The sequence below is a fragment of the Helianthus annuus genome, chromosome 1 (genome assembly GCF_002127325.2).
Source record: "Helianthus annuus cultivar XRQ/B chromosome 1, HanXRQr2.0-SUNRISE, whole genome shotgun sequence".
Taxonomy (NCBI): domain Eukaryota; kingdom Viridiplantae; phylum Streptophyta; class Magnoliopsida; order Asterales; family Asteraceae; genus Helianthus; species Helianthus annuus.
Window position 1 is genome coordinate 52,976,500 of NC_035433.2, and position 12,740 is coordinate 52,989,239.

The 12,740-nt window shown below is 32.9% G+C and overlaps 1 protein-coding gene across 1 annotated transcript; it reads right to left on the minus strand.

Moving 5' to 3' along the window:
* Window positions 1-3,862: 3,862 nt before the first annotated feature.
* LOC110900042 (protein NRT1/ PTR FAMILY 3.1) lies at window positions 3,863-9,148 on the minus strand. The gene is made up of 4 exons (XM_022146947.2): window positions 8,993-9,148; window positions 8,087-8,304; window positions 6,767-7,332; window positions 3,863-5,105 (listed from the first exon to the last, which is right to left on the minus strand). Exons 1-4 carry the CDS (start codon window positions 9,090-9,092, stop codon window positions 4,160-4,162), a joined length of 1,830 nt encoding a protein of 609 aa, XP_022002639.1. The 5' UTR covers window positions 9,093-9,148; the 3' UTR covers window positions 3,863-4,159.
* Between the last annotated feature and the right edge of the window lie 3,592 nt (window positions 9,149-12,740).

The window sequence follows — 12,740 nt, forward strand, 5'->3', positions numbered from 1 at the left end:
CTTATATATATATTTTTGTAATACTTTTAATTTCTAACACTTAGGAAAACACACATGACTATTTAGTAACTTTTCTGTATACTACTAGTATGTTAACAAACACATGTAAGTATAACACAGAAATCAGAGAGCAGTTAAATGATTCAGCACAGTCATTAAGCACTTTAATTATCATTAATAAATTGTACGGAATAAATGGAAGTTTGAGGGTTGTAACAAAAACGAAATCTTAATAATCGATTATGAAATTTAATCGAATTTTGTATAAATACGAAACGAATTCTGAACACTCCTACCAAACAACCGCAAAATATCTCCAATGTCGTGTCTGCCCTTTGAAGTCGTGGGATGCTAAATGGGGGTTCGTACATTGCCTATTTTAAAGAGGGGGCCAATTATTATTATTATTATTATTATTATTATTATTATTATTATTATTATTATTATTATTATTATTATTATTATTATTATTATTATTATTATTATTATTATTAGTATTTATGTACCATACGTTAATTTGCTCAACGACTAATTATAGACAAAATTTACAGATGGTGTCATTTAGGTTTAAAAATCGTGTTGACTATCCTTTATGTTTTTTTTTTTAATAGGTTTCATCTTTTAGTTTAAACTCCGTTTCTTACAAAACTCAGTTTATACTAAAGAACGAAATCTGTTAAAAAAAAATATAAAGGATGGTCAACATGAATTTTTACCATTAAAGATGAAACCTACAATTTCATATAAAACTAAAATACATTTTTTGTAGTTTTGTATATAATCAATGGGTCACAGTAATTTTACATTACTAGCTTATATATTTTAATAAGCTACTTATCATTTTCTAAAACATTTAAATAGGGCCAATTCTATAGGTATGCAAATCTAGGCAACATCTTAGGGCCTCCAAAATTTAAGGATCCCAAAATTATAAATTTGAGTCGGTGAAAACAACTGCCTAGGGCCTCCAAAACTTAAGGATCCCAAAAAGTATAAATTTGAGTCGGTGAAAAGGTAAAAGTAATTTTGTTCTTGTACAGAAATATGAAATTTTTAGCTCCTGAATCTGCCAAGCCATTTGAGCATATACCTTTTGGTGAGCAACACTCATCCTTTGCTTTCCTCTAATTACGTTTGTAAGGTTTTAATTGTTGACAAAGAAACTATAGGATGAGACTGAATTACAGTTTGATAAAATAGATTTTAACTAATTTATTGTTATATTACTATCATTCTTATCTATTATTAATATTATATATTATATTAGTGTTGATTGCTACATATATTTTAGTTTTATTAGTATTTTTATTAGTGTTAACATTAATATTATTTTAATTATTGTTATTATAAATTATAAATTATAAACTTTATATAAATTTGAAGTTGAAGTTGATTTATTCAACATTTTTTCTAAATAAGCTATTTTCATTTCAATTATCAGTGCAAATTACATAAGGATAGCAGGTAGTATAGCAATTCAATCCGGCCTTTATAGATGGTCAAACTTGCATAGGGTTAAATGACGGCCCAACAACTTTGAAGTTGTATCAATCGTGTGGTTTCTAGCCCAGGCCCAATCTTCTAACTCATTAATCATAAACTCCCGTATTTTACCTTGTATCTTTTCATAAAATATGGATCTACTGTGGATGGAAAATTAATTACGCCATATATGTTAAACAACATTTTCTTTTACAACATGTTTATGTTTTATGCATTTATATATAATTTTAAATAGTTACTAATTTAAACAGTTATACGAACTATAAGTAGAGTCTACGACACATGTATACAAGCCTACCTATCGGTTATCGCGTAACGATACAATTAGTGGTGCACAAATCGGGTTTTTTTAAAAACCGGGTTTCGGGTAGGATCAGGTTCGGGTAGGATCGGGTTTTACAAAATCGGGTTTTTTTAAAAACCGGGTCGGGTCCGGGTCCGGGTTCTCTACCAAAAATGTATACCCTATATACCCGGGTTCGGGTAGGGTTCGGGTCGGGTTTTATAAAACCCGGGTATTATAATACCCTATTTCCGGGTTCGGGTATTCATCGGGTAGGGTTCGGGTATGCATCGGGTTGGGAAAAAACCCGCACCGGGTATTAAAAAAACCCGACCGGAACTATGCTTATAAAATGTATCAAACATAACTCTCACACATAGACATCAAATCTATTGATAAACAGAGGCACAATTTATAAACAGAGGCACAATTTATAGTTCTTCATGTGGTTATTCTTGAACTTTATAAACAGAAGCACAATTTATTAAATACAAAAACTAATAATGATATTAAACAAACAAAGAAAATAGAAGGGCCAACATATATTGGCATATTTGTTTCCACTTGTAATGAAATATACTAAATAATTAAGTAGCGGTGGCAAATATCATTAGAAACCTAATAATTAAACAAGATTACATCAAAGTGCATACATACTTTTGTTAAATCATAAGAACTAGAAGTCTTAATGCATACATAATTAAACAAGATTACATCAAAATCGGGTTTTTTTAAAAACCGGTTCCGGGTATTTATAAAACCTGGTTCCGGGTTCGGGTTCGGGTATTTATAAAACCGGGTTTCGGGTATAAACCGGGTATAAAAAACCCGGTTCCGGGTTCGGGTTTTAGATCAAATATGCATACCCGGTCCCTACCCTACGGGTAGGGTCGGGTTCGGGTATAAAAAACCTGGGTTTTATAATACCCAGTTCCGAGTTTTTTTTTCGGGTTCGGGTCCGGGTTCGGGTTTTTTGTGCACCACTAGATACAATTATGGCAAATTTAACCGAGAGGAATGAAAGTTACAGTTTGATAAAATAGACGTTAACTAATTCATTAATTTAAGAGAAATCTAGCAATACTAAAAGAAAAAAAAACTTGAAGTTAAAGTAAAGGTGTGTAAACAAATAAACTGAAAAAAAAAACAAATAAAGGATAACACATTCACTTGAATATGAAGCAAAGTTGATTGTGAAACCTACAAGTTAATTACTATACTCGGTGCATGAATAAACAAATCACCTAAAGTCAATATAGTTATTATCTATTTTAGATCTTAATTAGTGATAGGTAGGACCTAGTTATTAAAGGCGTTAAACGTACTCAAGGCACTTAGGTCTCGTCTATGGCCTAGGCGCAAAAAAAGCGATAGGCTTAGAAAATATAAGCGCACAATGAAAAAATATCCAAAGTATATTATGTATTAGAAAAATAATATTATTCTTCAAATAAAATAAACAAACGCTTTTATATAACATTTAATGTGATCTATTTAATACCAAAAGTTCTAAAATATTAGTGTGTTAATGTAGAAAGTTGGTTTTCCTTAGATAAAAGTAGAAATCTGGCTGGAATCTTAACAAAATTTAGAGAATTTGGCCGGAAACTTGGCGGAATCTAGGAACTTGCGCTTGAACCACACCTGAAGAATTAAAGCGCAATTGGCTCGCCTCGTCTAGAAAATGAGCATAGGCGCAAGAGACGATGACTTTTAACAACTAAGGATAGAACTAAAATGTGATATTAAGTTATGATTATAGTATAAACGTGTGCACTCTTTCCTTGTCTATATGAATCACACAAGTTGTTTAACTTGATGGAACTATAGTCAATCAATCTTAAGTAACTAGGTAATCAATTTTATTATTAAAACTAAAAATTACCATGATTAACAACAAATGCATGACTAATGATTGATTGATTATCGAACAGATGTGCACGCGGTTGTCACACACCGAGTATATGCAGTGGCCCTGTTTTGTGGGTTCACATGAACCCACTCAGTATGGAAAAAAATAGTGAGAATCTATGGAAAAATTTAGTGAAAATCTACCAAAACGAATCCATATGGCTCTGATAAATCGATGATCTATAAATCTGACAGCGTTTTACATAGATCTAACGATGGTGATTAAACCTAAAATAGATAACCATAATACATTTCACTTGTAAAAGATAAAAGATAGAGCCTTTTTTTCTAAATTCAAGATCATATTATATATATATATATATATATATATATATATATATATAGAGAGAGAGAGAGAGAGTTGATTTGTACCAAACGCATTACACACATATACACTATTACAATGTGGTTGGTTAGTAACTATCTAACCACTTTAAGTTGCTTGGTCACCTTCTCTTCTTGTTACACTCTTTGGTCCTCATTTTTTTCACTACCTCGGTTTTGACCGTTCAATAACGAATTCGATACAGATGTTTTCTCCGTAGCTAACTCCAAATCGCCATTAGTGTCGATATCTTTGACCAATTCAAGTGGTTTACAAGTATATAAATAAGCACAAGTGACATAGTATACTAAATTGACTGCTTGTATACCACTCATTAACCAATAATAGTAATCAAGTTTCCCCTTGTTTAGATTTCGGTCTGGTAGCCAATTGTGTTCCTTTCCGGTATGGTCATGGATCATCGATACCACAAATGTGCCAACATAGCTCCCTATGGACACCGTGATCCAATTCAACGCCATACAAGTGCTTCTCATACTTTCGGGGGATTGATCATAGAGAAACTCCAAATGCCCTACTGACATAAATGCCTCAGCTATACCGTGTAGACAAAACTGAGGAACGAGCCAGAAAACCGATATGGGAATAATGGCTTTTGGGTCGTCGATCAGGTTATGAGCAGAAGCGACTTGTTTTCGCTTTATTTCAACTAGTGCTGAGACTAATGTTGCAAGTATGTTGATAGCATGACCGATTCCCATTCGTTGTAAGCTTGTGATGCCTATAGGGTTATTGGTGAAACGACGTACGAATGGGACGAAGAACCGTTTGTAGGCTGAGAGACAAATGAGCATGGTGAGGACACTGAAGATTGACAGGCTTGCGGGTGGTATTTCAAAGGAAGGGGACATGTGGCGGTCCATAGTTCCGGCTTGTATGATAATAAAGCTATGCTGATGGGATTGTGAAGTGACAAAAAGAATCGCGGCGGACCAAATGGGTACCATTCTTATAACAGATTTTATCTCCTCGACCCTGTGGACAGTCGCAAGCCGCCACAGGTTTGGGGAGGTAGAATCTTTCATGTCATCTTGTGTCACTATCGCGGCTCGATCAAACCACCTATAACATTGATAATTAATAGAATTTTTAGTATCATAATACCATCAATATAACAAATAAATATTTTATAGCCTCACTCTTTATGTAAATATGTAAAGATGAAAAGGCTTATGAATTATAACGCATAAGAAAGTTCGGACTTACACGTTATAACTCTAAGCATACTATAAATTAAAAAAAAAAGAGTAACTTACAAGTTTTATCTTTGTGTTTACACCAAATGCAGGCGCTATCCTTTAGTGCAAAAATTGACGAGTTTTATACTTAATGTTTTAAAATCCTGCACGTTAAGTCCTTTGGCCCTAAAACGGTTAATTTTTTAGTTTTTAGTTTGTCATTTTATCTCCTTAGGGACTATTGTGTAAAATATCTTATATTTAGGGGCTAGTTTCTAAAAAATAAAAAGATGTATAAAGAAGCCCTCTCTCTCTTTCTATCAGACGCGCTCTCTCTCTCTCTCTCCCTTCTCTCGAGACTCAAACTTTCTCAGATATGGAGGGTGGGTTTAGCAGATTGAAGGTGGGTGGGTGGTTGATGGGTGGTTGGTGATAGGATGGAAGAAATCCAATGTTGCCAGAGTTTGGTTTTCCGGTGAATCTGAAAAAAAAAAAAAAAAAATCTCACATATGTTCTATGGAAGAAATCCAATGTCGCCGAGGTTTGGTTTTTTATACGTAATTTAATCATAGAATAGTTTAGGGAAAGGTATTCGGATTCCGATTTTCGTTTACCTGGTTCGAACCATTCAAAGTCCGGGGTGGTGGTGTTCACAGTGGTGGCAGGTGGGGGTTCAATGGTTGATATTGATTGGGTTCATATGGTTTTTGATATAGGTTTGTTTCTTTACTAAGTTATTTTAAATAAATAAGTAAAAGGAGTAAAATACCATTGGGTGATCAGATTTAACTAAAAAATTTAACTGGGTTTGGCCTAAAGAACATAACGTGTAAGAGTTTGGTACATTAAGTACAAAATTTGTCAATTTTTGTGCTAAAGAACAACGACTGTAATTTGGTATAAACATAAAAGACAAAACTTGTAATTTACTCATAAAAAAAAAGATTAACGTTCAGAGTTTATAGATCAGGGAAAAAAAACGATGTGTAAAAAAGTTAACAAAAGAAACAAATAAATAACAAAGTTTACGCCTGAAAAGAGAGTAGAATTTTATAATTATGCTAAGATTTAATAAAAAAATTAGTGATATGAAGATTTAAACTGATCACCAAATTTCCTAGTTTCTAAGTATAGGGAGTAGATTTCTAAGTACAAATTTTATAGAACAATCACACTTGTACTAACTCATTCAACCCGTTTATATTTATATTTTATTTAGAAAAAAATATGTTGTTGTGTTATGAATTAATATGATCGAATATCCTATGACAAAATATAAAACTGACAACTAAAATGGAATTGAGGTTCAATTTATAATACATTAATAAAAACTAACTTTTCTTTAAAAAAAATGGAATTAAGGTTTTATAGTCCAAGTGTGATTGTTCTATAACATTTGTACTTTTAATTTAGAGTATTAATATTATAAATATATATATAATAAAAATATTTAGGTTAAATGAGTCGTGTTTGTGTCAACCCATGAATGTATGTGTTGTGTTCGAGTTCATATTTGAGCATAAGGGTTAGAATTGTTGTATTACTTCAAAGTATTTGTATGTAGAAGCCTTCCATCAACAGAAATCCTGGCATCCAGTTTCTTATTTTCATATAAAAGCGTTGTGTCTCCAGGCACGACAAGTTTCCTCTTTTTAAAACTAGCCACCACGACTTGAGCCACCCGAACTAACGGGCTCCCTTCAGGTTTTACTCTTCTATAAAGATGAGCCGCCACCACAAACGCAATAAACGATAAAACCATTGCAATGGTTGGGATCCCAAGCCCTAGGCCCCAACCAGCATGGTCTTGGATATAGACCACAACTGTGAGAGCCATTAGGGTTGCGAGTCCCATACAAAAATAATACCAATTGAAGAAGTTACGCCCCACGCTACTAGGGTTTGATTTTCCGGTTGACATGTCAAACTGATCGGCGGCAAACGTGACCACATTAGGGCGGATGGCGCCCGACCCAAGAGAGGTGAGGAGGAGGCAAAGGTAGAGGACCCATAATTGTGATGATGAAGCTTCTATGCAGTTTTCTTTGGTAGGGCATGGTGGTGGTCGAAATTGTGGTAGTATCGAAGATGTGGTAATACAAACCATCCCCTAAAAATCAAAATTCAAGAGTTATAAAAGTTGTATAGGATGTAGAATATATTATCCAGACATGGGGGATTTCAATACTAATTTGGTAATGCTAACATACTAACTATTAACCTGGTTAGCGACATCCTAACCGTACGCTGTTAAAAAAAATTAGTTTCTCTAAAAAAAGCTTTATAAAAGTTACAACATTTTGTGTTGAATGTATTAATCATGGTAGTTGGTGAATGGTGTGTATAAGATATTTAAGAATTAGGAAACATACACCCGTGACCTTGTTCCTTCAACATGGGTGGAATTATAACTATATTAGTTTATTTGATTGAAAAATATAGAGAAATTAAATCATGAGAATATTAATTTGTTAAGTTTCATATCATATCATATATATTTATGTATATGTGTCATAAAAGAAATAAAAAATCTACAATTATCACTAGCTTTTTACATTTTTCTATTTATAGACAAAAGTTTTGTCCATTATGTACATGTGGTATTCTTTTCCTCTGTTTTCTTTACTTTCGTATGTATATTAGAAGAAAATTCTACTTGTACATGAAAATAATAAAATGAATACGTGAAATGTTCTGGGTGTTCTATATTATAAGGGAAAAATCTTTCACACCTAACCATATTTTTCTCATTTATTTATGTTATCTATATGTAAATGTTTGTGTTAGCAAGCTTATATATAACAGGTATCTAAGTGATAAATATATATATAAAATAGACTACAAAAAGAAGAAAAACAACATACCAGTAAATAAACAAGGAGACCAACGACAATGGTGTAAAATCGGCCAGCAAAAGAATCAGCAACTAGAGCACCAATAAGGGGCATGAAGCTTAACGTGCCTCCAAAATTGGTTAATATGTTTGAAGCCTTAACCATCGGAAGGTTCAATTGTTGGGTCAAATATGTTATCAAATTCGCATGAAAACCTGTTCCCGCAAACCTATCGCATACCTCGTTTGCTGCCAATTTCAAACCAAACCACTATACTTGAGTTATACAGTTCTCATAGTTTTCAATATATTATTGGTTCTGAAATAAACACCCGTATACGTGTGTTATAGTATCTACATCATGTGTGGATGGTGACACAATGGTCATGAGTAGTGTAGTAACATTGAATCTTGTTAAAAATGCTTATTTTATAATTATGCATGATATTAATATATTTTAATCTATTTAGTTTAAAAGATCTATCGAAAGTTTTTCTGTGTAATCTATGAAATGGACACCAATTGATATGATATTGTGTATACTAACAACCACATATAAATACAACTCCTACCCACTCTAGCTAATAGTATAATTATAATGTATGATGCTCATAGTTAATGTAGTCATCTGAGGAACCGATGGGGTGCGGGGTATGCGTCGATAACAACTACATAATTTGTCAGAATTTTTTTAGTAAAAGGTAAGTTTTTTCATAAAATGTAAGTTTGACCCATTAACTATAGTCAGACGAAATGTCAGAATTTTCTTAGTAAAAGGTAAGTTTTTTCAATAAAATGTGACCCCTTAACTGTAGTCAGACGGATAAAAAACTTCTAATGTTTCATATATTCCGTCGGTGAATGATTTCATGTTAATTTATTGAGAGAGAGAGAGAGAGAGAGAGAGAGAGAGAGAGAGAGAGAGAGAGAGGAATACCTAGAATGAATGGCATAGTTTTAATGCCTCCAAGAGCTTTCTTGTTATCGGTATCTTCATAGTTAGTCTCACCATTCTCATCCTCTTTCTTTGGTGACATTTTGCTATGATTGAGTGAATAAATGTATGAATGAGTGAATCATTTATAGTAAGTGGTGAGTGAACTCATTAATCGTTCACATGGGAGATAGATATCGGTGAAGATGAGTCATGACAAAAATGTGTATGCAACTTGTCTGGTTCACATTTCAATTTTCATATGTCACCCTCACACTTCAATAACTCACTCACCAAATTTAAAATATGTTAAATATAACCATCAAACAATTACAAAATGGTAAAAGTTTTACCACACTTCCTAACAAACATAAAACATCAAAACATAGATCCATAAATCTCCTTTGTACCACTTGATCACATTTATTTTACATTCCAATATTTTACAATTTATGGGGGGTAGATGGTGGTGGTGGTGTGGAGTGGGGAAGATGAACTGGGTAGGGTAGGTGGTGGGTCTCACATAAATTGTAAAATATTAATTATATTTTTTTAACTTTCTAGTTATTAATTTGATAGCAAGGGTATTTTTGTAACTTCGCACGCACCTAACACCAAAAACTAACCCCTCATCTACGCCAGGGACTATTCGGGAACGAAATTCAAAAAGTTGGGGATTATAGGTGTAATTTTAGAAAGTTAGAGACTAAAGGTGAAAAATTAACAAACCACAAAAACTATCCGAGCATTTTTCTCTAAAAATAACTTTAGCTTATGGAATTTAATGTATTGTAATTTCGAAAGGGCATTTCTAACATTTCCATATAAGTTTATCTTATTAGATTATATGGTTGTAGAAGAGAGTAAATCATGAATTTTGGTGTAACACGAGTATTTTAACGCTTATGATCACCTCAAATGAAAAGGAAAAAAATCACGTTTTCACGCATCTAAGGTTGAATAAAGAGAAACTAGAGAGATTAAAAAGGGAGTTAATATTCATACACTTCTTCTTTCTATCTTTTTCTATATATACATAGATATAAATAGAGAGAGAAAATAAAAATACAATGTAAAAATAAAATATAGAAATGTAGGAATTGTCAGAGGCTTAAAAAAAATTAGTTACGGGTTCAATATAAATAGTTTTATAATAAAGATATTACTAGGCACATGTAATTGTGTCATATCAACTTTAGGCATGTGAGATAAAGATAGTTTGGCACCTTTTTTTATTACATAACATAATTATTTACAAATTTGACAATCCAGGTAATATTATAACAAAAGTGCGGTCCATATGGCTTGAAATTGGTTTACGAAAAGATTAGGAGATCTAACCGTTAAATAAATATCAGGAAAGGAGTAAAGAAGGACGTAATATAAAGGAAGTTTTGTTATTGAAATGCATTTTTCATATATCATTTGTTGGGCTTATATATTTTTTAATAGTATTCATAAACTAAAGTGTTTGTTTTAATAAGTTATTTAGTTTTTAAAATTAGTTGCACGTACGTTTTTTATAAAGGAAAGACAATAGTAGTTATGTTAATAAAATTTATTTTTCTATGCATTTAATTGTATATTGAGTATGATTTTTTTTCTTTTTATATTTACAAACTAAATTATATATTTTTTTGAGTTAGTTTTTTAATATATATTATATATTAATAAGATAAATTGGATTAAATTACAACAAAATTAATAAATTCGATACGAGCATATACAAAATTATAAACGTTTATAAAAAACTTCTAATTGTAAATAGTATAAAAGAAGAGAAGATAAAAAGTGACTTTTTCGTCTTTTAGTCTATTTCGTTATTTAGTGTATACTTTCATTTGCACCCCATATAGTTAAATCATTGTCTTTTTTTCTTTAACTAAATTACTTTTTTTTACCCCTAAACTTTAATAAAATTATCGTACAACTACTAAACTTTAATAAACTTGGTATAAATTCAAAACACGACCACAAGATCAAAACACGTGTCCCTAAATTAGTTTTCCTACGTAAGGGCAAAACAGACAATTTGTTCAATACGTAAGGGCAAAACAGACAATTCATTCAATCAGCAGATCACGAGTTCGTTACACCACTATCCCGGTAATTATGAATCGTATCAGTTTCAAATATTCATAATATTTAAAACTATACATTGCGGTTTTCATTTCTACGTGATTAGGGTTTAATCGATTGTTGTTTTCAATGGATCCATAGAGCAGCACCGGACGAAACACAGATGTTGATTTTGAAGACGTTGAATTCGTTAGTGAGCATGATGGTGACCAGAGAGTTATGGTTGAGGAAGTTAGAAATCCCATTTCTGCAAATATTGTAACTGAGGGTTCCAATAGAAATTAATTTCGCATGTTATTATTTAAACAAATCGCATGTTATGAAAAGCATAACATGCGGGTTTTCGCATGTTAAGAGTCCAAAAAATCGCATGTTATAAAAAAGCATAAAATGTTGGTTTCGCATGTTATGTATCGTACAAAGTGACTTAACGTACGACGCGTACGCAACGAAAGTTCGCACGTTAAAAAAACATGAAATACAATTTCCCATGTTATACAATTTCACATGTTTATAATGTCGCATGTCACACCCCAACCGATGGCGGAATCATCGGGGCATGGCACTAAGCGAAACAGATTGTCCAGAAGTTTCCACAACAACTATTAATACAAATTCAGTTTAAAATGACACGTCCCATACCGTATCCCGAATAAATAACAAGTTATTACTAATAACATCCAAACAATTAATTCCTGCTCCGATAACTCAGATTCAAATTAAACATAAATATTGTTCAATGCCCCTAAAGACCCAGACTGACAAGATCTACAGACAACTATGCACTAGCAGCTTGTTCTTGACAGACAACTATTTGGTGGGGGCCTCTAGAGACTTATTCTAGCTTCACTTCCCTAGCAAGCAATTATCTTAAACACCTGTCACATACGTTAAAATAAAGTCAATACATAAAATGTAAAGGTGAGCATACAAGTTTAATAATAGCATATAGAGTTTGAATAGTTTACGCATAACCAGCACGTACACAGGGGGAAATGATGCATGTTAATTATCGACATTGACCTATCGATACCAACGACTGCGGGTTGACTGTCCGAGACAGTTCGCAATACATGATTACCACCGTAACCCATGCAAGTAATTGTCCTTAACAACCCCCGTGTGAACGGGTTGCTGAGTCCAAACTATAGTACTACGTTGCTAAGGCAGGTAGACAGCATTCCACGTGTAAACATAACAACAAGCATACATTTAGTCACGTAATACATGCAATCGGTTAGCGTTCAAATAGTTTGAATAGTGTGTTTGATTGTGATTTTGATAAGTAACGTATGTAACACCCAAAAGTGCTAGAGCAAAAAGGGTTCGAAAGTGATTGGTTATGGATTGAAGGGAGCGCTGAGAGTAGGGTTAGCCTGAATAGTTCGATAACATAACGATGAGTAACGCGGAAATGCAAACAAGTGTAAAGGGATCGAATAGCCTGGTCGATCGAACAGCAGGTTCGATCGAACAGACTGTTCGTTCAGCTTGAACGTCCGTTTGAATAATCCTGTTCGATCGGCTGGACCATTCGAGTGGATTGTTTCTTCCTCTGATGTGTTTGTGTATGATGGTTTGAACTTTTGAAGTTTTCGTTGTAGTATTTGAGAACACTGAAGTGTTCTTACCTTTCAGGTCGATCGATCGAACGTGCTGTTCGATCGGCCAG

Coding starts and splice junctions, on each gene's coding strand:
- LOC110900042 (XM_022146947.2), bottom strand. CDS start 9,092: ATGTCACCAAAGAAAGAGGATGAGAATGGTGAGACTAACTATGAAGAT. Junction 8,305..8,992: donor AACTATGCCATTCATTCTAG/GTATTCCTCTCT, acceptor TGAAATTGGCAG/CAAACGAGGTATGCGATAGG. Junction 5,106..6,766: donor CTACATACAAATACTTTGAA/GTAATACAACAA, acceptor TCAATGTTATAG/GTGGTTTGATCGAGCCGCGA.